Consider the following 21,720-nt stretch of genomic DNA (forward strand, 5'->3'; position numbering starts at 1 on the left):
ATTCCGTCTCTAGCAACACAAGAGGGGGCCTTCTCTAGGTTGTGGTGCTTTTCACCATTGGGCTTTAATGCTAGCATGCGTGGCTAAAGGCTTCTCTCGTGTCACTTATGTTGCTTAAGTAACCTTCAGCGGTAATGGTCCTCACATCTAGACCTTAGGTTCGTTTGATGTTCGACTTTGCACGCTCCTGAGCCCGAGACATAGCGCCAAAGGGGAGATATAGTGACCATCAAGTAGATATGAACATGTTTCTAATATTGAATGATTTACGAAAGAAGTATTAGTATCAGAGTTAATAAAGGGGACAATTCTATCACGTTGAGGCCTATGATCTTCTGGCTCAGTTAACCCATCAAGGGCCGGGCTTCAACTATAATAAAGAACACATTGTCAACACATCATAGCATCATATCCCAATGCTAACACAGTGGCCTTTTTTTTTAACCTTCTGCCGCCTTCAGTTGAAGACTTATACCTAGCTGCATCAGTTGCGGCCTACATGCAGTTACATACATAGTTGGCAAATGGCACAAGGTTTAAGCAAGCAAGAGGATGAAAATAAGGCAAAAGTAGATATATCTACAATAACAATATATATAATTTTGGTAGGTTAGACCCAGAAGTAGAATTCATGTTTCAGCTGCGGGATTCTTGACGTCGTATACGATACGCGATTGAAGTCCTGTCAGACGTAACAGCTTTATAAATTGCATTTCGAGGTTAATTGACTTTACGCCAACTTGGCTGAACCCCTGGGAGGTGACTGCAAAAACCTGAAACCAGAGCCTCGATACCTCGCAGTGCCTAAGGCTTGCTGACAAAGTTCTTCAGGGCGGCATGGGTAGCGAAGAATGCGCCCTTGGGCTTGTAGTCCTCGTCGAACATGAGAGGCTTCGCGCCTGGCAGCCAGGTGTAAGCATGTTTATCCGTGAAGCCCCAGAAGCTGATGTCAGTGATGCCTGCGTCCAAAGCCTCGGTAATGACGGCGCCGTAGATTTCGGTCTGGAGGGTAGTGTTGAGGGTGTGGACGTCCATCTCAGCAATTGTCACCTCCAATCCGAGCGCCTTGTAGGAGTTGACCATTTCCGTCAGTACGCCCGGTTCTGGGGCAACTTCGACGATGTGCATCTGGAGGGCTACTCCGTCGATCGGGACGCCCTCCGATACGAGGCGAGTGACTAGTTCGAGGAGTGCCTGTCGCTTGGCCGGGAGCGCCTCGGCAAGATTCTCGTTGAGGAACAATTTGGCATCTGGATCTGCTGCTCGGGCAATGCGGAAGGCCTCGTCGATGTAGCTGGGGCCGAGCAGTCTGTAGAAGGTGCTGTTGGTTTCCAGAACGGTGCCCTGCGTTTCTAGGGCTTCAGTGACGACGTCCCAACGATCCAACTTGCCATCGTAGCGATGCATGAATGCCTCGAAATGAGCCGTCATGGCAGCACGAAGCTCTGCGGGCGTGGTCATGGCGTCGACGTAACCAGGATTACAGCAGACCGAGATGAGGCCATGCCCCTTGACGACCATGTTGTTGTCCTCGGCGAAGGCAACGAGGCGGTCGATCTTTGTCCAGTCGTAATGTCCTTGGGTCGGGTTGAGGAACGCCCACTTTCCCTCATTTTCGGGAGACAGGCTGTTGAACTGCTCGGCAAGGACGGCGGAGAACCTAGGATCATCCAAATAGGCTGGGTTGATGGCACCAGATCCGATGATAATATCTTTCTTGGCAGCCTCCTCCCTGAGGGAGGTAGTTCTGTTGCATAGGGGGGCCGCATAGTCTGCTCGGACGGCGGGGAGAAGACCCAGGATGAGAGTGGTAGTTTTCATTGTGTCTGCTTGTTGAAGAGTTGATTGCCTTGTTGGTAACTCATTGTAGGTTGCGAATGACCGACTTTTGAAGTATTCTAAAGTGCCAGTAGAGAATCGACAACGAGGCTGCGTCATGGCCTAACGTTGTCCAAGTACCGACAGTAACGCCAAGTACTGAGTGAGCAAGAACGAGAAACGAGAACGAGAGTGGTCAATGGGAGCGCTAAACGAGAATCATAAACGAGAACGAAGGTAAAATTGCAGAGCGCTACTACGTAATAAAGCTTAATAGATGGACCTGGGTCTCATTCAAGGTTTGGGCCGCGAGACAGAGAGCACATGGGCAGTAACTAGTAAACAATATGAGTTCACCTGTAATTTGCAAAAACCTGGGGTAGATGTGCCTGAGCTGTAGTTGTGACCCGAGCCGTCGGATTAGGTGCATAAAGCTAATCACTCTGTTTGGCGGAATCCTGATCCCGTTTGTCTTGGAATCACTTGCTTGCCGAATCAATCTCGGTACTGTAGGTGTTGTCACCTTGTCATGCAGGTAGGCCATGCCCGGGGTCACGTTGTTTGTTTGAATTTTGCCGGTGCGGTCAAGACCCCGAGTGCCCCTGCTCGGACTCGTTTATTTGACCGAACTAATCGGAGGCTCCAGAACATCGGGCAAACTACCCTCCACTGCGGCCCCGGCTTGGAGCCTACACGCTGTATTTGGACATCCTGCAAGTATCAGCTCAGGTAGTTGTATGGATGATGCAGTGGCACTCTTCTTCGGCCGTGGCGGAATTGAGGGGCTTTCTTGAGACCACTGACCTGAGCCTCGGCGATCCGCAGTGACAGTGACCCCCCCCGAACAGGTGACTAGAAACCGCTCTGCGAGTTAGGCCGAGCTCTTGGCGGGATTGGAACACGAAAATGAATGCGGGCATTATTGTCCCGTAGCAGCGAACCAGTATTTTGAGGTTCCGATGCTATTTCTCAACCACAGACTCTGTATCTAATAGTCGTCCTGTCTAGCAAACTCAACAACCCGAACAGCACAGATTTCCCATGACTCTTTCTCTATTGAGCCTCACCATGTCTCCGTCTCTTAACGTAGAACAACTTCTAAGCGAACTTACGCTTGAGGAGAAGATCGAGCTCCTCTCGGGCCGAGATACCTGGTCGACCCATCCTGTGGAACGTCTCAATATCCCATCCATCACGGTCCGTTGCTTCCAAGATTCACGTTTGGATGTTTTGCTGACCATTGCCCTAAAGACAACAGATGGGCCACATGGAGCTCGAGGTACCTCCTTTTTCAACGGCGTAAGTTGCCCCCTTACCCATAACCTTGGGATACCCTTTGTTGACCCTGGCTAGCCTCGAGGTGTCCTGCTTCCCTCGGCAACGGCGATGGGGGCAACCTTTGACACAAAGTTGATGCGACACGTCGGCAACATGCTGGCCGCCGAGACAAAGGAGAAAGGCTGTCAGGTTCTGCTCGCGCCGACAGTCTGTCTTCAGCGATCGCCACTTATCGGTCGTGGGTTTGAAGCCTTTGGCGAAGATCCGATCCTTAGCGGTCTCATGGCTTCGGAATACATCAATGGTGTTCAAGAGAACGGGGTCGCCGTCTCCCTCAAGCACTATGCGGCGCACGACCAGTCTTCTGAATCCTTGGAAGATGGAATTCGTGCTTCTTCAAGGACTCTACGCGAGACCCATCTTCTACCCTTCCAGCTAGCTATCAAGCACGCTAATCCATGGTCATTCATGAGTTCATATCATAGGATCAATGGCACTCTCACTTCAGAAGATCCATGGCTAAACACACAGCTTCTGCGCCAGGAATGGGGGTGGAATGGCCTTCTTATGAGCGACTGGTTCGGTACTTATAGTACTGCAGAAGCGATTAACACTGGCCTGGACTTGGAGATGCCAGGCCCTACACGGTGGAGAGGAGAGCTTCTGCATTGGTCTATCAGGTGCCGCAAGGTGAAGAAATCTACACTGGATGAGCGAGTTCGAAATCTACTGCACCTAGTGAACAAGGTGCGGCCAGCCCTTGATTACCAGAAGCAGGGTGACAAGAAGCAGTTCGGGGATACCGCTGAGAAGCGGGAGCTCTGTCGAGAAGTGGCCCGCAGCTCTGTAGTTCTCCTCAAGAACGATTACAACACACTGCCCCTCGACCCATCCGCGCAGCAAACGTACGGCCTGATCGGTCCCGGCTTCGCGAACCCTGCCATTAGTGGTGGTGGTTCGGCTGACCTTATTCCGTACTACGTCTGCAAGCCGCTGGAAGCTATTCAACAAGTCGTCGGCAAAGAGCGCATCAAGACAGCAGTTGGTTGTTATTGTGAGCTCACTCTGCTCCCTTTCCTCGATGCTATTCCGCTAACCATGGAACTCAAACAGCCCATCTCTTCACGCCCCTTCTGTCCGAGAACATTACCATCCCAGCAACCCAAGAGGCAGGATATGAGCTGCACTGGTATGGGGAAGACCCGGAAGCCAGCCCTGAAGCAAAACCGCTTCACTCTTCCACCACGACCCAAGCCCAGATGTACTTTGCAGACAATCTTCCCTCTAACGTCCCTGGAGCATACTGGCTTCGTGTCATCACAACATGGAAGGCACCAAAGACTGCGACCATGAAGTTTGGCCTCTGTGTGCTGGGCAAGGGACGTCTCTATATCGATGGCAGGCAGTTTATCGATCTTTGGACCAGTCACCCAGAGAAGACGCTCCAGACGCCCATGTTTAATAGCGCAAGCATGGAGGTCACAGCCGAGCTAGAGGCCGAGGCGGGAAACACCTACCAGATTTCTGTTCTCCTAAAGAATGAAGGTATCGCGGCTGGCTGCGGGGCTCTAAACGCTGGTGGACTCCGGATCGGGTGCTGCGAGAAGATCGACCCAGCCGCGGCGCTTGCTGAGGCAGTCGAGCTAGCAAGACAGGTTGATGTCCCAATCGTCATTGCCGGTCTAAACGCCGACTACGAGAGTGAGGCGGTAGACAGAAAGGACCTCAGGCTACCTCCTGGGGTTGACGAGTTAATCGAGAAGGTTGCGAAAGTGAACCCTAGAACTGTGAGTTGACCAAGTCACCCTGGCTTGACAAATGTCTCTTGCTTACCTACGCCCCAACAGATTATCGTCAACCAGTCCGGCTGTCCGGTAACGATGCCTTGGTTGAAGCGTGTGCCAACCCTTATCCATGCCTGGTTTGGGGGTCAGGAAACAGGAAACGGCATCGCCGATGTGCTCTTTGGTCGCTACAACCCCAGTGGTCGTCTATCAGTCACGTTTCCCCGTCGTTTAGAAGACACGCCGGCCTTTCTCAGTTACGGCAAGGGACTTCGGGAGATGTACTACGGCGAGGGCGTATTCATAGGCTATAGGTACTACGAGAAACTCCAGAGCCATCCGCTTTTCTCCTTTGGCTACGGGCTATCCTACACGACCTTTGAGTACTCCAACCTGCAGGCCCCGGCTAGAGTCGACCTGGGAGATCAAGGGGACGGTGTCTTTGTGGTGTCGGTCGATATCACCAATACAGGTGACAGAGACGGCCATGAGATTGTCCAGTGTGGCTAACAGACCGACAGACCTAGACCGGCCCTTTCGGTCTGTCGGTCTGGGTTTGTCGGGGCTCCCGGTCTGTCGGTCTAGGTCTGTCTGGGTTAGCAACCTGGTCGGTCTAGGTCTGATTAACTGATGCCCTCATTGGCTACCTTTGCCATGCCCCACTTAATTTGGCACTGCGAACTCCGACCCGCAAAAGAGTGGGGGTGGTACGGGTGCGTTAAGGCTGAGTCGGCCAATGGGAGCCCTGGAAGCCCCTAACCCAGACCAACTCAGACCACCCAATCCGACCAGCAGCTTCGGTCTGTCGGTCTGATGACAATTGCCGGTCGGTCGGTCTGCGGTCTGAAGATGGTCTGTCAGACGGTCTGTCAGACGGTCGGTCTGTTAGCCACACTGAGATTGTCCAGGTGTACATATCTGATGTGGAGTGCGCCGCCCTGCGACCACGCAAGGAGCTTAAGGGGTTCGCCAAGATATGGGTGGCAGAGGGCATGACGGCCACGGCCGAGATTCGCCTGGATAAGTACGCTTTGTCACATTGGGACGAGGAGGAGGAGAAGTGGCATGCCGAGAGGGGGGTTTTCAGTGTCATCATCTCACGAAGCGCGGACCCTAGGGACGAAGTTCTGGATAGGAGCTTTGAACTAGAGAAAAGCCTGTACTGGACAGGAGTGTAGGTGTCTGACATCAGGCTGGATGGTGTTAGCTGAAGGGTTTCATCAATACACATAGTGTATCGTAGAGATGACCATGTCTCGCTTTAACTGTGTCTCAGAACCTCAACATATCTGCAACTAGATTGCGAAGAAGATGCAGCTTGATTAACTCGGCGAGAAATTTTTTAGGCAACAAGAGACTTGAAAACTTTGAATCCATAGGATACTGTACATGGTCGCTGTAAAACATGATTCCCGTTCACATCAACCCCCCCTATCTTGGCTGGATGTCATTGCTAAATCAACAATGCCTGAAAAGGGGCTGTCAACACCGACAGCAAAGGACAAAGATATCAATAATTGACGGCGTCAAGGTTCAATACCCTATAGCTGGGCGTCTAAATATCGATGAATCCGTACATAGACAAGGCTAAAGGACTATCTCGAGACAACAACATTACTCCTTGCGATTCGTCGCGGTCTTCTCCACAATCTCAGTAAGCCCCTCACTCTTCAGCTCATATGCCCTGTCAAGTGCCTGTTTACCATCAAAAACTTGGCTGACCTCTTCGAGTGATAAACCTCGGGTCTCGGGATAGGTGAAGTAGATGACGGCCAGCCACAGCACCAGGGCGCAAACGAAGACAATGTAATACTTCCAACGAAGGGCTTCCAGTGCTACTGGATTAGCAAAGCCATTGAAAATTCCGCTGCAGAACTGCGCCAGGTTAAAGATGGTGAGACCTTTGGCACGGAGTGTATATGGCAACACCTCGAGTAAATAGGCAATAGGCAAAGGGTTCATGGCGAAGTTGTAAAAGGCGTAGAAGACGAATACCATAACCACTACTCCGATGCCAAGGCCTTTGTTGCCTCCCTCTGTCTGTTGATTGCGCGCTGCGAGGATAGTCCAAATAATGAAGGCGAATAGCATGCCGATGTTGGACGTAAGCAGCAAGAACCGCCTGCCGAGACGCTCGACGAGAAGGGCTGAGCCGCAAGCAACGGCATAGTTGAAGAGCTGTAGACCACCATTGATGAGATTCTGAGTTTCGGGGTCGGTGATGCCGATATCGGTGAGAACGAGAGCAATGTACGACGAGATGAGCTGATTACCGCACCACTGGATGATGAAGCCGAAGCTAGCAACGACGAACAGCCGATGACGGTTTCCCTCTGCCAGTGAAGAATAGGCTCAGCATAGTCTCCCAGACTTAAATGGGAATGATTGCATGGGACTTACTGGTTCGGAAGAATTGGAGGTAAGACACTGACTCGCTTGAGCGCTCAAACTCGATGGCGCCGGCGATCTGGGCGACCTGAAGCAGTACAAGCTCAGTCGGCTCCTCGGTCCCGCTGTGGTATTTGCAAAGAATCTTGGTAGCTTCAGGCGTCCGGTCGTTAGCAATGAGCCACCTGGGACTCTCGGGCACAAGATAGATCAACAGCAGCTGGATGACGGAGACGGCAGCTTGCAGAAGCGAGGGAATCCTCCAGCTCCAGTCACTCGATAACTTGAAGGTGCCGTACGTGGACCAAGCAGCAACGATGGCCCCCACGTACTGCATCATGGTTAGATCATGGAGCTTTAAATGCGTGACGGCTTGCTCACCCAAGTAGTATTGTAGAGGGAGGTCATGATGGATCGATGCGAGGGATACGCCAGCTCTCCAAGGAGCGGAGGGGCAGCGGTTGAGACAAAACCTGAGCCGAGGCCGATGCAAAAGCGACCGCCGATGAACATTCCGAGTTTAGAAGCACACCCCTGAACCACTGCGCCGATGATGATGATAATGGACCCGAGAAAGATGGGATGTTTTCGTCCGTACTTGTCAGCCATCCAGGGAGCAACGGGCAAAGAGACAACGCCACCGATAACCTGCATGTTGACCATGAGGCCGAGCATGGAACCTCGAGGATGGTTGAAGTCTGTAAATCCAATCGCGGTTAGCCCTCAGCGACTCGGAGTACAACACAGGCAAGCTGAAAACTGACATTCTTGCCAGTGTTCGAGGGTTTGAAGGCCATTGAGATTGCTGCCGTCGAATCCTCCTACGTAACTCGTGAGGAACGGAATCATGAGGAGCAAGTTGAGTTTGATCAAGTGTGGCACATGCCACCATGATTTTTTGGTGCAGAGAGCGTACAGCCGCAGCTCATCGTGTTCGATGGCGGGAGCCATGTTGCAACTGTTTCACGAGTCGAAAGGTTAAAGAGAAGAAGATGTGTGTGATGAAATGCAGTGTGAGTCGACAGATTGGTGAATCGCAGATGGGCTGTTGAAGATCGGAGAAGGGGATGAATATTTATAAGTCCCCGCCTTGACTCGCGGCTATGAATCCTGGCATGATGGTAGTCAACAGCCAAGAGCTAACCAATCCAACACCGCCAAAGGCAGAGAGAACGACCGACCTTGGGACCCCTGTGCCCGACAATAACCTCATGACCACAGAACAGTCCACCATTCGATTTTCTGCACTCCGGATTTACCCCATGGGGCACTCACACTGCCGCGATGAGACCGGTTCAACTGCTAGTATCATTCAGGCAAAGTCCATGGGCTGATCATCCGTGCAAGTGGATGGCGGGTTGGACCTCGTACCGGCTGTACGGGATGCCCCGCATGAATTTGGCCGAGCGGTTCGGAGTAATTGGGAATACTAGCAATTAATTTGACCGAGACCTCCTGCGAAGGCGGGGGACTTGAACAGCTATAGAAGAGGAAGAGACTAAAGAGGAAGAAGAAGAAGAGGTTAATAATGTGAAGAAGCAAGAACGCGAGCTTTGCCTGTCCCTACGGAGGGGACGAAGTCGTCAACATCATGGTCTTGTATACCTAGGTAGCTAATGTTTTCTTTGTTATAGTTGAAGCCTGGCCCTCAATGGGATAACTAAGCTAGAAGACCATATACCTGTGTAATACTATCTACCAACCCTGTCCAGCTATACTAAACACACTCAATTACAAATGCCATCATCCCTAGCAAATCAAACCTCCATCAATCGGGATCACGGTGCCAGTAATATACGAGGCGTCGTCACCAAGCAGGAGAACAACCAACTTTGCAACCATCTTGGGCTGGCCTGGTCGACCCAGGGCGCTGGCCTCGACCGGACCCATATCGCCAGGAGCAAGACCCATGGACTTGGAGGCCTTGTTAGACATTGGCGTAATAATATAGCCCCTCCAACACGGTCAACTTGAAAATCAATTCAATATAGCGAGGGGTTCACTCACGATGCAACAGCGTTGACTCTGATATTCATGGAACCAAACTCTTTGCAAGCGCTCCTTGTGAGTCCGGCCACGCCGTGCTTACTAGCCGTGTAAGCAGCACCGCCTGCAAAGCCAATGAGTCCAGCCGCACTGGAGGCGTTCACAATTGAACCCCCAGACTTCATGTTGTTCAGCTCAGCTCGCATGCAGTTCCAAACCCCCAAAAGGTTGACGTTCATGACAAGGTTGTAGTCATCGTCGTCGTCTTGTTGAGACATGTTTCGGGCGCCCATCTGGTCATCCACAACACCAGCAAAGTTAACGGCGCAGTGCAGACCGGCAAACTCAGCAACGGTCCGCTAAATCCAGGAATCAACCATGGATCTCTTTGTAACGTCAACCCGTTGGGCGAGCACCTTCGCGTCGGGTCCCCCAAGTTCCTTGAGCTGCGAAGCCGCAGACTGTAGAGCAGTGTCTTGAATGTCGGGGATGGACAGCGTGGCACCCTTGGTGATGAGAATCTTGGCAATCTCAAGCCCTGTTCCGGATGCGGCTCCTATGATCTCGTTAGCCCTATGCTGCATGTTCAAGTCGATGGCGCGTACCGGTGATAGCAACAACTTTGTTAGAGAATAAGGCCATGGTGATTGTAGCTGCGAGAGAGTATAGAGCACAGATTCTAATGAGTTTATGCGCCGTACTGATGGTTTAAAGATACTGGCACTTCTTCTGTCTTAGGTTATCATAGGAAGCTTAACTATAGATCGTAAGCATTTAAATAGCTTGTAACAACTGGGCACTGGGCTTCGAGATGGTGCGAAGGCGTAGAGAAACATGCGGACGGGAAGTAAAGCAGCGTATGTCCGAGTTTTAGCGGACTTAGGGAAAGAGTTGAGGTACGAGATTTCGGAACGGGTTGAAGCCTCTGTCCGAACGCAAGACGCATGAACGAACCAAGTTGGCAGACATCCCAGCCACCATGATGTGGTAAGAAGTTAATCTTGCCAAGACTACTAAATTTGGGGCATCCTTGCTCCATTTTAGGCCCGTTCGGGAAACGTCATTCACTCCTTACGACATGAGTACCGAGGGGGTAGGAGCAGTAGGCATGTAGATGGAGTTCCCTGCGAGCCGAGTTCAACTGTAGTACTCATGATTGATCGGCACAGAAACCACCCATATCTACCGAATTTGAATACTTGATCCAATCAATGACATTCGTCATCGCTACGGTTGTCACACGGAGGGTGAGCATGCCGAGGTCTTGGGACACCACGCCCGGGCGATGCGACGCCCCGAGACTATTGCTACGCCTGAACTCGTTAAAAATTTGAGCAAAATGCAGTCTTGACTTTTCTATTCTATCTGATACCATCGTTTTATGCGGATTTAGGGAAACCGGGAGCCCGAGATCCTTGACTCCGGAAGCCATGCGTTTGGGGCGTCAGTAAACGAAGTACGAGATGTCCATCCGAGATCCTCGTTCTCGATGTGAGGTAGTTACTTTATAACTCGAGCGTTCGAGCCGTATTCCATGACATAACCAACAATCGACAAAATGGCTACTCTTTCTTCCTCCGCTTATGCCATGCGGTCCGTGACTTTGTTAGTCACGAGCGTATCGAGACATACAACGCAAACCCCCCAGCCATTGAAAAGCCAGTACCTCCACCAACATCGGTACGCCTCTGTCATTACCGATGCGAAGGCGAGTTCCTTTGACCATGTCACGGATGTTTTAGTCGTGGGATCCGGGGCCGCGGCTCTGACGGCTGCTGCCAGGAGTCGCTCTTTCAGATGGACACGCTTGTTATAGAGAAGACTGACAAGATTGGGGGAACGACATGCTACTCTGGCGGTGGTGTATGGGTTCCTTGCAATCATCTCCAAGCTCAAAATGGAATTTCCGATTCGTCTCGAGACGCAGCGACCTATATCAACTCGATCATCAAAGAAGGGGCGCCAGCCAGCACACCAGCTCGAAGAGCCGCGTACCTCGAGTTCAGCCCCAAGATGGTCAAGTTCCTCCACGATCAGCGTTTCAAATGGAATCTGGACCTGCCATACCCCGACTACCATGCCCTGGAGCCTGGAGCAAGCGTCACAAGCAGAAGCATATCACCAGCTCCATTCGACCTAAGAACTCTGAGTAACAAATGGCAGAGCCGCTTGCGCAAACCCACCGACTGTCAGCCCGTCATGACCACTGTGGAGGCGCGATCTCTGTTTCGGTTTGGAGCCTCTATTGGAGACTTCCTCAAGGCTGTTCAGTTGGTCGCTCTAAGGCCACTATGGGCAATGATCCGCGGCAAGAAACTCGACGCCGCCGGAGTTGGGTTGATTGCTCAACTGTTGCACATCAATCTGTATCTTGGCTCGCAATTCTGGACTGATGCCGTATTCAAGCAGCTCCTTACGTCTCCTAATGGCGATGTGGTTGGCGCCCTCATCGAACGTGATGACAAGGTCATCAGGATCCAGGCCAAGAGGGGAGTGATCCTTGCCGCTGGTGGATTCCCCAGAAACCCAGAGATGCGAGAGAGATTTCTACAGAAGCCCACTCATGTGGAATGGAGCCTGACCGCCCCGGAAGACAAAGGCGATGCCATCAGGGCCGCCCTGGATGTTGAGGCAGACATAGCCCTCATGAAGCACGCTTGGTGGATGCCATGCTTCGTGGAAAACGGGGAGCCCATGTTAGACGGCTACGTTCGCTCATTTCGTCACTCCATCACTGTCAACCAGTCAGAACGGCGCTATTTCAACGAGTCTGAGCGTTACTGTGACGCTGGCAACAACATGTTTGCAAGGAATGGCGAAACCCCGTCCATTCATTCCTGGGTGATTCTTGACTCCCGTCATAGAAGAAGGTATATGCTGGGCCGTCTGCTTCCAGGTTTCACTCCCAGGAAATCCATCACGTCGGGATTCTTATACAAGGATTCAAGCCTCAGTGGTCTAGCCAAACAGATAGGCGTCGACGAGCACCAGCTGCAGGAAACAGTCGACCGGTTTAACAAATTTGCTCGAAATGGCGTCGACCAAGATTTCCATCGCGGCCTCAACCCCTACAACAAAATGTTTAGTGACCCAAGCCATGAACCAAATCCCAACTTGGGTACCATCGAGAAGGGACCCTTCTACGCAACCAAGATATACCCCGGCGACATTGGCAGAAAGGGAGGCCTCGTGACTGATGAGCGCGCGAGGGTTCTGAACAAGCAAGGTCAGCTTATAAAGGGCCTATACGAGGCGGGTAATACCACGGCAAGTGTGTTTGGGTCTAGATATCCGGGATCTGGAGGTGCCCTTGGGCCTGGAATGACGTTTGGGTATGTTGCTGCTACAGATATGGCTAGGCAATGAATAGAACGTAGTATGAAGAAATTCTTATTTGCCACAAGATGCAAGTTTTCCCTTATTTACAAAATCTTCTTCTCATACTTGCCTGTCAGAGGCACATCCACGTGCAAGACCAGCTTCTTATTCTTGCTGTCATATTCCGCATTGCCTCCATAGGGTTTGCGGTCCACTCCAAGAATAGTAATGGTCTCAATATTCACGCCGACATCGTAGCCAAACGAACCGGTTATGCTGAACTTTCCCTTGGCATACTTGAAGTCAATCTCGGAAACTGCGTCCTGGATGAGTGACTCGCCGTCGTCGAGGTACAGCGATCCCTTGGCAGATCCATCGAGGCCGGGAGCAATCACGATGTTGAAACCCTTCTTGCGGAGGGCGGTGGTGGTGTTGGCGCTCTCCACTCGCTGGGGGTAGATGATGCCACCCTTGTAGTGAATTGTAATGTCAGTGACATCAACCTCGGCATTAACATATTCACCGCGTCCGCGAACCGGCTTTCCAGTACCCCATTCGTAAAAGATGTCGTCGGGGAGGTAGAAGTTGACGCTGGTGCTGTTCTCCTCTGTAACAGGGCTCACGAGGATGCCATCGCCGTAGAAGAATTGCAGATCGATGGGGTAAGTGTTGGGGTCGTTGGGGTAGTTGAAGAACAGAGGGTTCAGGCTTGGGGTGCCAGTCTGGTTCTGCTTGTAGATGGCAGTGTAGATGTAGTCGACTTGGCTCTTGTCAGCAGTGTTTTGTGGGATACAGTGTTTGCAACTTACGAAGCTGATATCGGATGGCGATTCCTTTGCGGGCAGCTTCTGCCACCTTGGGCCAACGGTAGAACTCTTGCGAGTTGGCCGAAATCTCGTTGTGGTTACGGAAGAAGGTGTAAAAGGAACCAAGGGCGGCCCATCTGTTGAGGAGATGTTAGTGGCTGCATTTATTATTCAAGTAGGGAATACTTACCGAGCACAGAGAGTTTCAGTGACGTTGCCTCCAAAGCCACAGACATCTGGTCCAACGACGGGGATCTGGTAGAGAGATGCGAACTGGAGGATCTGGCTGATGGAGTGACGGTACCAGAGCCAGCCAGAAATGTTGTCTACAGAAAAGTTGCGTTAGAAAGGGTTCATAGAATATCTAAAGAGTGGTCTCACCTCCAAGCCAATGCGACACGTCCTTGCCAGAGCCGGCAAAGGTGCTTCGCGTAATGACAAGAGCGCGCTTATCAGGACGCCTAGCCCGCATGGCATTGTGCGAATGGGTTGACATCATGGCTCCATAGAGGTTGTGAGTATCGTACTGAACGTAGCCACCGCTCTGGACAAGATCCGTATCAGTCGTGCTGTCAGCAAGAGTAGGTCCAGCACCGTTCTGGATCATGTACGGCGGCCTGATGAGCTCGCGGTTGGGAAGACCCCTGCACTCATCAGGTCCGCAGCCGGAGCCTGTCTGCTTGCCGTGCTGCCACTTGGAACCTGGACGGCCCGGACGGTTCTGACCCCACTGGCGGAAGGAAGAACGCCAGTAGCCGGTACCATGGTTGCGCTTGGAGCGAGGACGGAGGCCGGTATGCTTGACAGAGGCAACTTCCCTCTTGTTGCCGCCAGAAGCAAAGTTTGGCTGAAGACTGTCGGGGAATCCAGGAATAGGCGCACTGGGGCCATCTCGAACGGGAGGGGGTTTGGGAGGATCGCCATCAACCTCGGCGAACTTCTCAGGAGTCGTGTTGTTGCCAGGATAGGGTCTGTTGTAGAAGTTTGCAGGTTCGTTCATGTCGATCCACAGAGCATCAATATCCGGACCATTGGTTCCGTCAAAGAACTCGACAAACTGCTCAGTCCAGTACTTCTGAGAGTCAGGGTGAAACCAGTCGGGGAAGTAACTTGGGCCAGCCCAGACGACACCCTTATAGTCAGAGCCGTTTGGCTCCTTGATAAAGGTATCATACTCAAGACCTGCATCAAGCGCTGGATTGGACTCCTTGTAGTAGACGGCAGGATCAACCATGACGATGTAGTGCTGGTCTCTGGCGTGGATTGTGTCGACAAGATCCTTGTACAGATGAGCCGGGAATCTCTCTGGGTCAATGGTGAAGATGCGCCGACGGTCCATATAGTCGATATCAGTCCACATTGTTTCGAGGGGAATGTTTTGTGACGAATAGTTGGCAACGACAGCAGCAACTTCGTAGACATCTCTGTAGCCGTACCGGCATTGGTGGAACCCAAGTCCCCAGTACGGTGTCATCAACGGAAGTTGAGTGATCTCAGCGTACTGTCTTGCGACGTCACGAGGAGAAGGGCCGGCAATGAAGTAAAAGTCGAGAACACCACCGATGATGTTGTACTCTAGAAACTGCTTGCCAGCTTGCTTGTCGATAAAGATATCCATGCCGTTGGAGTTGAGGAGAAAGACGCCATGGGTGCCCTTGTCTCTGTGATCAAAGTAGATCGGGTGGGCACCGTAGAGGTTCTCGCCTTGAGGAACTCCATAGGAATCTCGGGTATAGATGGTCCTGGTGTAGTTGGTTGTATTCAGCATGAACGGATCGCTGTGCTCGCCCAAGCCATACAGATGAGGACTCGGGGGAGATGCGTCTTGAGGTAGACGTATTGGTTCTCAAAGACGAGCTTGCTGCCGCTGGTGTCAAAGAGAACTTCACCAGTGTCGGACCGGGATACTGTGAACGAGAAGGGATCGGCTTTGAAGGCGAACTTGAGCTTGGAGTTCTTGGGAGAACACCACTGTCCATAGCCAGGACGCGGGAACACGCTGTCTGGAACTTGGTACACGGTGTTGTTTGTGTCCAAGATCTTGACATGCAACCTCTCGCTGGTCTGGTACTCGACCTCAAGCTTTAGCTTGGGGAGGTCAGTCCCGAAAACGTTGCAAGCCGGCCCAGCGAGGGCAAGGTCGGCGTAGAAGCCATCCTTTGTCCGCCAATGCTTGACGGCCTTGTATCCGGGACACTTGGAGAGGTCTTTTTCAAAAAGATCGTTGCCGGCCTTGTCGAGGTCTTCGACACCTGCCTTGCTCTGAGCAAAACAGGAGCCGGCAAGGGCCGTTGCCGAGACGATGAGGTTCTTGAGATGCATCCTCAGGGCTTTGCGAAGTGATGAGGATGTGCTGACAACCAAGACAACTCCGAATAGCCTCTTCTAGCCTTATATACTTCTGCGTCCGTCCATGTGAAGCCGAATAGTGGTATCATGGTCATCGACGACATCACGATATTAGACCCTCAAGTGCGGAGTCTCCGCTGTCGACCTACGGACGGTCTTACCCCGGACCGATAAGTAATGAGCTCACATGGATACTTTGCTCAAGGCCCACCCACAGAATCTTCTTTGACCAACGGTTTCGACGTGACACTGCTTCCACCGTTGAACAATCGTGAGCTTAGTGGCCTTGTTCCCCGCGATCGTCGGAAGGGACCAGCCACCCCCAGGAAATCTTATGACCGAGAAAAGACCCGAAGCTGGGGTTTTGTTCGCGGAGCGAATTATTTACCCTTTAGCAATGCTGTGTTTGTCCATGATCGTCGCCATGGCAGGGATATATGCGGGGTCTCCGCTTTGCTTCGCCGGTCCGACGACTCTCTGCAAGAATTTGCTGGTCACGATCGAAGCAGCTATTGGTTCAATGATGGATGGCTCCACGAGAGCTGGAGAACCGAGCAGATGCACGAGAATGCTTTCCTTGAAGAAACAGCAGCACAGCATGGACGAGGGCCACACGACCACGCCATGATCTCGGCGATACAACCCTGACCCGCCGAACAACCTTGAGAACCCCTGTAAAATCGTGAAAACTGCCGTAGTTCACATTGGTTCTGTCGAGGGGATTCAATGCGCGCTGCCCGCTTGGTTTTTAGTGAGCGGCTCCGCCGGGGTTGTGACGTCGTGGTTTGATGAATCACCACTTTCCTCACGTTTCAATCCATGGCCGTCAGGCCCATTGAGGAGAATCGTGTGTGCTAGACCTAGTCTGGAGATAGTCAGTTTGTAAAGGCCTGTCAAAGGCATGATCTCGGATGGCTTCTAACACTGCCAGGCAACTACCTCTGTCTTTCACGTCTCCTCCAGGAAGTCTATCGAAACCTCTGGGTTGACAACAGGGACAGCCATGTCTTCTAGATGGTAAAATAATACAGCAAAAATAATCTCCATGCTGCCCGTAGTCCATTAGTTACTTTCTCTGGTCAGCAAAAGATCCCCCCAAAAGCAAAAATATCTGTCGGTGGAGAGGCTCGAACTCTCGACCTTTGGATATCCCTGACCTTTGGCCAAGTCATGCTATGAGACCAACGCTCTAACCAACTGAGCCACACCGACTAATCCTGTTTGTTGAGCGACAGAGCAACTTGGTCAGGTTCAAGTCGTCGCTGTCGTTAGTGACTTCGAAACCAGAACTTGAGAACTGGGGCATTGAGTCTTGTCTGTTTGAGGTCTTATATGACAACAACACGAGAGATATGATGGAAAGTGTGTGTAGGTAAGAGTAATTTCTCCCTACTTGACGAATCCTATCACTAATCACTACTTGCACTTCGGGGCAGCCTCTCGATACTGGCGAATCCGCCTGGAAAATAACGTACAACTCCTCCTTGAGCAAGGTCACACTGGCTTTCTTTATCAAGCAATGCTATAGAGGAAACGCAACCTCCTTCATATCTCGTAATCCTGAGAGTCGTCCGAGTCCCTCGTCAGTTCGACATCGAACCCCTTGCACTTGATACTCGTCGCAGTTTCCCCATCTTCCCCAAACTGAAACTCGAAATGGTCCATCGAAAGGTCATTGTATATCAACCGATCCACCATACGCCAGGTGACGCACGAAGCATCCCGTATCGACGTGCTGCTGTCAATCACCTTGGCTTCTTCGTCTGTGAAGGCGGGGAATGTAGCCCTCCATCCTGACCGACGGTCGTTTTCAATGCCCATTGGGAACATCCTGATGCTTGTCAGACTTGACCCAGTGGTAGCGTTCATAGTTGCGGGATTATAACGACCGAGGTTTGGCAACACCTCGAAGTCTCGCACAACCCAGTCGCTCAGTGCCAGGCCCGGACCGTCACCCAAAGACAAAGTAAGTCGCGAACCGCTGTCTTTGTCTGTATAAGTCCCTGCGAATCTCTTTCTGGCTTCATCTTTGGCTGCAAGGTCCATGGCAGGGATCAAGACCTCCATTGCCTGGAGACTTGCCAATGATGGCCAAAGGCCAATGACTTCTGGTCCAGCAGCGAGAACCGAGATGACAAAGCCCAAATCTGGCACAAGTGCCAGTGCAGAATAATAGCTGGTAAGGGATCCGCCTTTGGTGTATAGATCAATGATTCGTCTGTCACTTGTTAGGTTGTCGACGCGATAGATCTCCCAAGGGGCGCCGACAGCACTGCTCCAGGCCGAGAGGAAAGAAGCCGGCTTGAGCCAGCGACGTGTTGAAGCGGGAGAAAGGGCCGAGTTTTTCAGGATGCCAGTCATGAAAGAAAGTAAATCTTTGGTGTTGGAGTTCATTCCACCGGCACTGATACTGCGTTAGCGTGCCACGGTCATGATAGGCAAAGGGCGACTTACGGTGCAAATATTCCCAAATCCATATCCCAATCAGTGCTTCCGGCAGGGATAAACATTTGGTCAGACTTTTCGGGCACAGTCCCGACACTTGTATCTCGCAGCGCCAAAGGTTCCAGGACCAAATCGTGGAGAGATGCCTCAAACGTCTTATTTGAGGCCGTTTCCACAACAAGGCCAACGATGCTTGTGCCGGCATTGGAATAAACAGGGACTTGACCTGGCGGGTACACTGGCGGGCGTCTGTGCCGGAATGCTTCCAGCAGGTCTGTATTTGTTAGTCAAGGCTCGTAACAGGTATCGAGAGAGTGGTGGCCATACCTTCGCGCGTGCAAGGGCGAAGCCCTCCATTGCCTGAGCATGCCCGAGTCTTTGTCTCGGGAGAAGCCTTTGGAAGACCAAGAGCCTCCCAGTCGGCATCAAAGCTGGCCAGATCACCAGTCACTATTTCTCGTTAGACGATCCAAAGACGGTGATGCTCAAAAGGCAACCTACTATCTCCCCCAATGCCCGAGAGATGTGCCGCAACAGCTTCCACAGTAACATCCTCCCACTCGATCCGATCAAGCTCATCTTCAGATTCGGGATCGTTGTCACGTCCTGAAAGCTCTGGAATCCACCATCCAACAGGGTCATTCATACTTAGCACGCCATCCTCAGCCAGTTTCAGTGCCCCCAGAACTGTAAACAGCTTCGAAACACTTCCAAGGCGATACACCGTGCTGGCATCAACCTCTTTTGCTCCACGCTTAGAGGCCGGATCGGGGGGAGTATGGTGGAAATCCAGGAAAGGCGTGTCTTCGTAAATAGACCGAACTCCAACAGAGACGGCAGAGTAGTTGAAGCCTGCGGTTTGAGCTTTGAGAGACGCGATAATGCCCTCGATGGCAGCTCTCACAGCAGGGTGTTGGCTAGGTCGCTTTGGGGGCGGCAAGACGGGGCCGAGAGGTGGGCATTGGCCAGCATCTGCTGTCAGGCATAAGCCGGCCAAGACTGTGAGAAGGGTTGGAACAAAGTGTGTTGAAAGCATAGTGGGCATGCTCTCAAATCATGAAGTGTGGGTGTTGCGATGGCTTCCACTTCTTGTCTTGTGAAGGAAGGTCGCCGTTAAATATACTCGGCCGAGTCCGTGTCCTTCGCTTTTCCCCGTCTCATTCTCCAAGGTTGCAGGGATTATTTAGCTGCCCCTGAGAAGACCGAGATGGCCCACATCAACTGTGGCTCCCTTGGAAGGGATTGGACGATAAGCGAAGTGTGGGACATTGTTTGCGAAGGCAGGGCCGGGTCAGCTTACTGAGCCTAGACGGCTCTAATCAAAATATCGTCTGTGTCCAAGCAGCTCAAGACATCATCTATTCGAACAGCTGAACTGTCTCTAGCCAGGTATACCACTTTTCCTGGTTCTTCCAAAACTCTGTACAAGGCCCTCTGCTTTCGTCTTTTGAAACGCCGTCTATATCGAGACACTTGCACAATTGGACCTTTGCAAACTTGGCCCTTGTTCCCGGACCGACACCCATGCCGATCCTATTGTCCTGTTGTTGAGCCACATATCCAACTATCCAACAAAGATGAACCCTCTGGCTTTCAGGAACGTCGCTTGGTTGGTAGATGGCACTTTGATCAGGCGCATTCATACCTTGTAGGTTGTTGAGGGTTGTTTCTTCGGCTTCTATGGCGACCTTTAGTACCGCGGCCTCGATTGCACCACACCATGGACCTTCTCTTCCACTTTTATGAAGCAAGTCTAGAGCTTTGCGCCGCCAGAAAGGATGCCTGTACTTCAAGACCGTCAGAAAGAGCGGCTGAATGATCCCCATTTCTGGAGCGAAATGTGGGAGGTCACCAGAATATGCTGGGGAATCCGGGCCCTCGTGTTGCATCCTGAGAAGTGCCTCTGCCAGCCTGATAATCTGTTGAAACTCCTGTTCATACTTGTCATAGGCTGTTTCGTATGGTTGAAGAACATTGGCGCAATGTATCAACCCGGCAAGACACTGGGCGTGGAGGATGAGTAGCTGTCCATCTTGGAGATCAGCAACCGAACGCGAAGTACCAAGTTGGTGACACGACAGCCATCGCTTCAGATTCCCAAGATGTCTTCCTTGCTCGATGACTATATTGGAGGGCATGAGTGACAAGTTGATGTATTTATACTGCCGTGCTGTCGAGATAAAATGATAGCAAGCATGTAGTATTCTGCATAGTACGCGATCAGGGGATATCGTGGTCGAGTGTGGTGTCGCCGGATACAATGACGGTAGGTCTGGAGCACGAGTGAGGACGTATGTTGCGGTATGAAGGTCGAGCTTCTCAAATAGCGTCGAAATTCCCTCGTCTTGAGAAACGGTTGCTGAGCTTCCATTCCCTTGACCGGCCATCAATGCAGCAGCCCCTCGGAGATGCAAGTAGGCTTTGTCACTACGCTGTTGTAAAATCTCGGTAAAAGCCATGAGGAGACAAGCAACGGTAGAGGGCAGAGACCCATACCAAAGGTTAGAAACTTCAACCTGTATTAGTCGCAAGGCTTGACAGTACACCTGGACAGATTCCAACCCCGAGTTTGTGCGACTAGGTCCAAGTGTATGTTGCTCGTACGAAGCACCAAATGCAGCAGCGGCAGCTCGCACGAATGGAATCGAATGAATCAGCTGAGGTATGGTACGACTCCATAATTCCGCTTCAAGCTCACTCTTGGCTCGGCGAGGTCCTTGGCGTAATACGGTGCAGGCAAGGTGAGAGTATCGATTCCAGGGATGGTTCGGATGATGAGTAAAGCGGTTCTGAGAACGGATGACGGCGGAAGAAGACGTGTCGAGCCAGGGTCCAGGGGGTGCCCCACGCGGATATCCAAGGCAGGAGAGGTTATATGATAAGCAGCGTAGACAAGACGGCTTTGACTCATCGCACTTGATGCGCCGTTTCCTACACCCATTGTTAGCCTGCTCCTGGTGTCAGCCACTGGTCCGTCCTGTGCTTACTTGCAGGTAAAACAGCCGAATTTGGATTGCTTGACATTGGTTCGAGTTCTCTTTTCTTTACTTCCGTTTACTTGAGATGGCTTCATTGCGGTCTATGAGCGAATGCAAGGCGGGAACAAACACCAGAAGATGAAAGACCGAGGAAACAACACGAGAAACGCATGCGGGCTCCTCCAGGCTATTATTAGTGGGCCTTACAAGATGACCAAAGACCGAGATAAAAATAATCAGGGCTCACAACAGGTGCTCAGCCCCGGTTAGCGTTGATTTAAAGGAAGGGAAAGGATTGGCTCGTGGGAGCGTGCGGTTTCAGGTCCGTCGGGGGTTAAGGGGAAAAAAAGCAAAAGCAAAAGTTTAGGGTAGGTAACTCCAAGACGCATGCGGAGCCCGGCCGATACGGCTATGTCGCAGGGTTTAGCGCCTGCGGCGGCCCTTTTAGGTCTGTATCGGTCGAGTTTCCATATCCTTCCACATATAGACCCCGACCTATATGCCATTCCGTATCCACCGCCGGTTTTCGCTAAGTTGATTGCAAGTTGTATCGGCCGCAGCTCTCACCGG

General features: G+C 51.8%; 9 protein-coding genes across 9 annotated transcripts; 3 read left to right on the forward strand and 6 right to left on the reverse strand.

The window, feature by feature from the left end:
* Positions 1–804: 804 nt before the first annotated feature.
* On the reverse strand, positions 805–1,821 carry MRS44_011636 (uncharacterized protein; the record flags this gene model as incomplete). The annotated part of the gene is made up of 1 exon (XM_046283315.2): positions 805–1,821. One exon carries the CDS (start codon positions 1,819–1,821, stop codon positions 805–807), a length of 1,017 nt encoding a protein of 338 aa, XP_046134646.1.
* Positions 1,822–2,886: 1,065 nt separating this feature from the next.
* On the forward strand, positions 2,887–6,058 carry MRS44_011637 (uncharacterized protein; the record flags this gene model as incomplete). The annotated part of the gene is made up of 5 exons (XM_065619797.1): positions 2,887–3,117; positions 3,172–4,150; positions 4,210–4,883; positions 4,944–5,352; positions 5,655–6,058. 5 exons carry the CDS (start codon positions 2,887–2,889, stop codon positions 6,056–6,058), a joined length of 2,697 nt encoding a protein of 898 aa, XP_065475869.1.
* Positions 6,059–6,494: 436 nt separating this feature from the next.
* On the reverse strand, positions 6,495–8,219 carry MRS44_011638 (uncharacterized protein; the record flags this gene model as incomplete). Its single annotated transcript, XM_046280966.2, has 4 exons — positions 6,495–7,213; positions 7,281–7,599; positions 7,650–7,966; positions 8,033–8,219. 4 exons carry the CDS (start codon positions 8,217–8,219, stop codon positions 6,495–6,497), a joined length of 1,542 nt encoding a protein of 513 aa, XP_046134644.1.
* A 798-nt stretch (positions 8,220–9,017) lies between these two features.
* On the reverse strand, positions 9,018–9,896 carry MRS44_011639 (uncharacterized protein; the record flags this gene model as incomplete). Its single annotated transcript, XM_046280965.1, has 4 exons — positions 9,018–9,222; positions 9,276–9,613; positions 9,671–9,810; positions 9,860–9,896. 4 exons carry the CDS (start codon positions 9,894–9,896, stop codon positions 9,018–9,020), a joined length of 720 nt encoding a protein of 239 aa, XP_046134643.1.
* Positions 9,897–10,812: 916 nt separating this feature from the next.
* Positions 10,813–12,620, forward strand: MRS44_011640 (uncharacterized protein; the record flags this gene model as incomplete). The annotated part of the gene is made up of 2 exons (XM_065619798.1): positions 10,813–10,847; positions 10,997–12,620. 2 exons carry the CDS (start codon positions 10,813–10,815, stop codon positions 12,618–12,620), a joined length of 1,659 nt encoding a protein of 552 aa, XP_065475870.1.
* Positions 12,621–12,676: 56 nt separating this feature from the next.
* MRS44_011641 (uncharacterized protein) lies at positions 12,677–15,700 on the reverse strand (the record flags this gene model as incomplete). Its single annotated transcript, XM_065619799.1, has 5 exons — positions 12,677–13,332; positions 13,382–13,515; positions 13,569–13,704; positions 13,760–15,082; positions 15,178–15,700. 5 exons carry the CDS (start codon positions 15,698–15,700, stop codon positions 12,677–12,679), a joined length of 2,772 nt encoding a protein of 923 aa, XP_065475871.1.
* A 204-nt stretch (positions 15,701–15,904) lies between these two features.
* MRS44_011642 (uncharacterized protein) lies at positions 15,905–16,375 on the forward strand (the record flags this gene model as incomplete). The annotated part of the gene is made up of 1 exon (XM_065619800.1): positions 15,905–16,375. One exon carries the CDS (start codon positions 15,905–15,907, stop codon positions 16,373–16,375), a length of 471 nt encoding a protein of 156 aa, XP_065475872.1.
* Positions 16,376–17,272: 897 nt separating this feature from the next.
* MRS44_011643 (uncharacterized protein) lies at positions 17,273–19,208 on the reverse strand (the record flags this gene model as incomplete). The annotated part of the gene is made up of 4 exons (XM_046268971.2): positions 17,273–18,131; positions 18,182–18,446; positions 18,500–18,622; positions 18,674–19,208. The coding sequence occupies 4 exons, from the start codon at positions 19,206–19,208 to the stop codon at positions 17,273–17,275; spliced, it is 1,782 nt and encodes a 593-aa protein (XP_046134640.2).
* Positions 19,209–19,530: 322 nt separating this feature from the next.
* MRS44_011644 (uncharacterized protein) lies at positions 19,531–21,113 on the reverse strand (the record flags this gene model as incomplete). Its single annotated transcript, XM_065619801.1, has 2 exons — positions 19,531–20,829; positions 20,871–21,113. 2 exons carry the CDS (start codon positions 21,111–21,113, stop codon positions 19,531–19,533), a joined length of 1,542 nt encoding a protein of 513 aa, XP_065475873.1.
* Between the last annotated feature and the right edge of the window lie 607 nt (positions 21,114–21,720).

This window comes from Fusarium solani (assembly GCF_023522795.1).
Source record: "Fusarium solani strain SB1 chromosome Unknown bctg00000007, whole genome shotgun sequence".
NCBI classification, from domain to species: Eukaryota; Fungi; Ascomycota; class Sordariomycetes; order Hypocreales; family Nectriaceae; genus Fusarium; species Fusarium solani.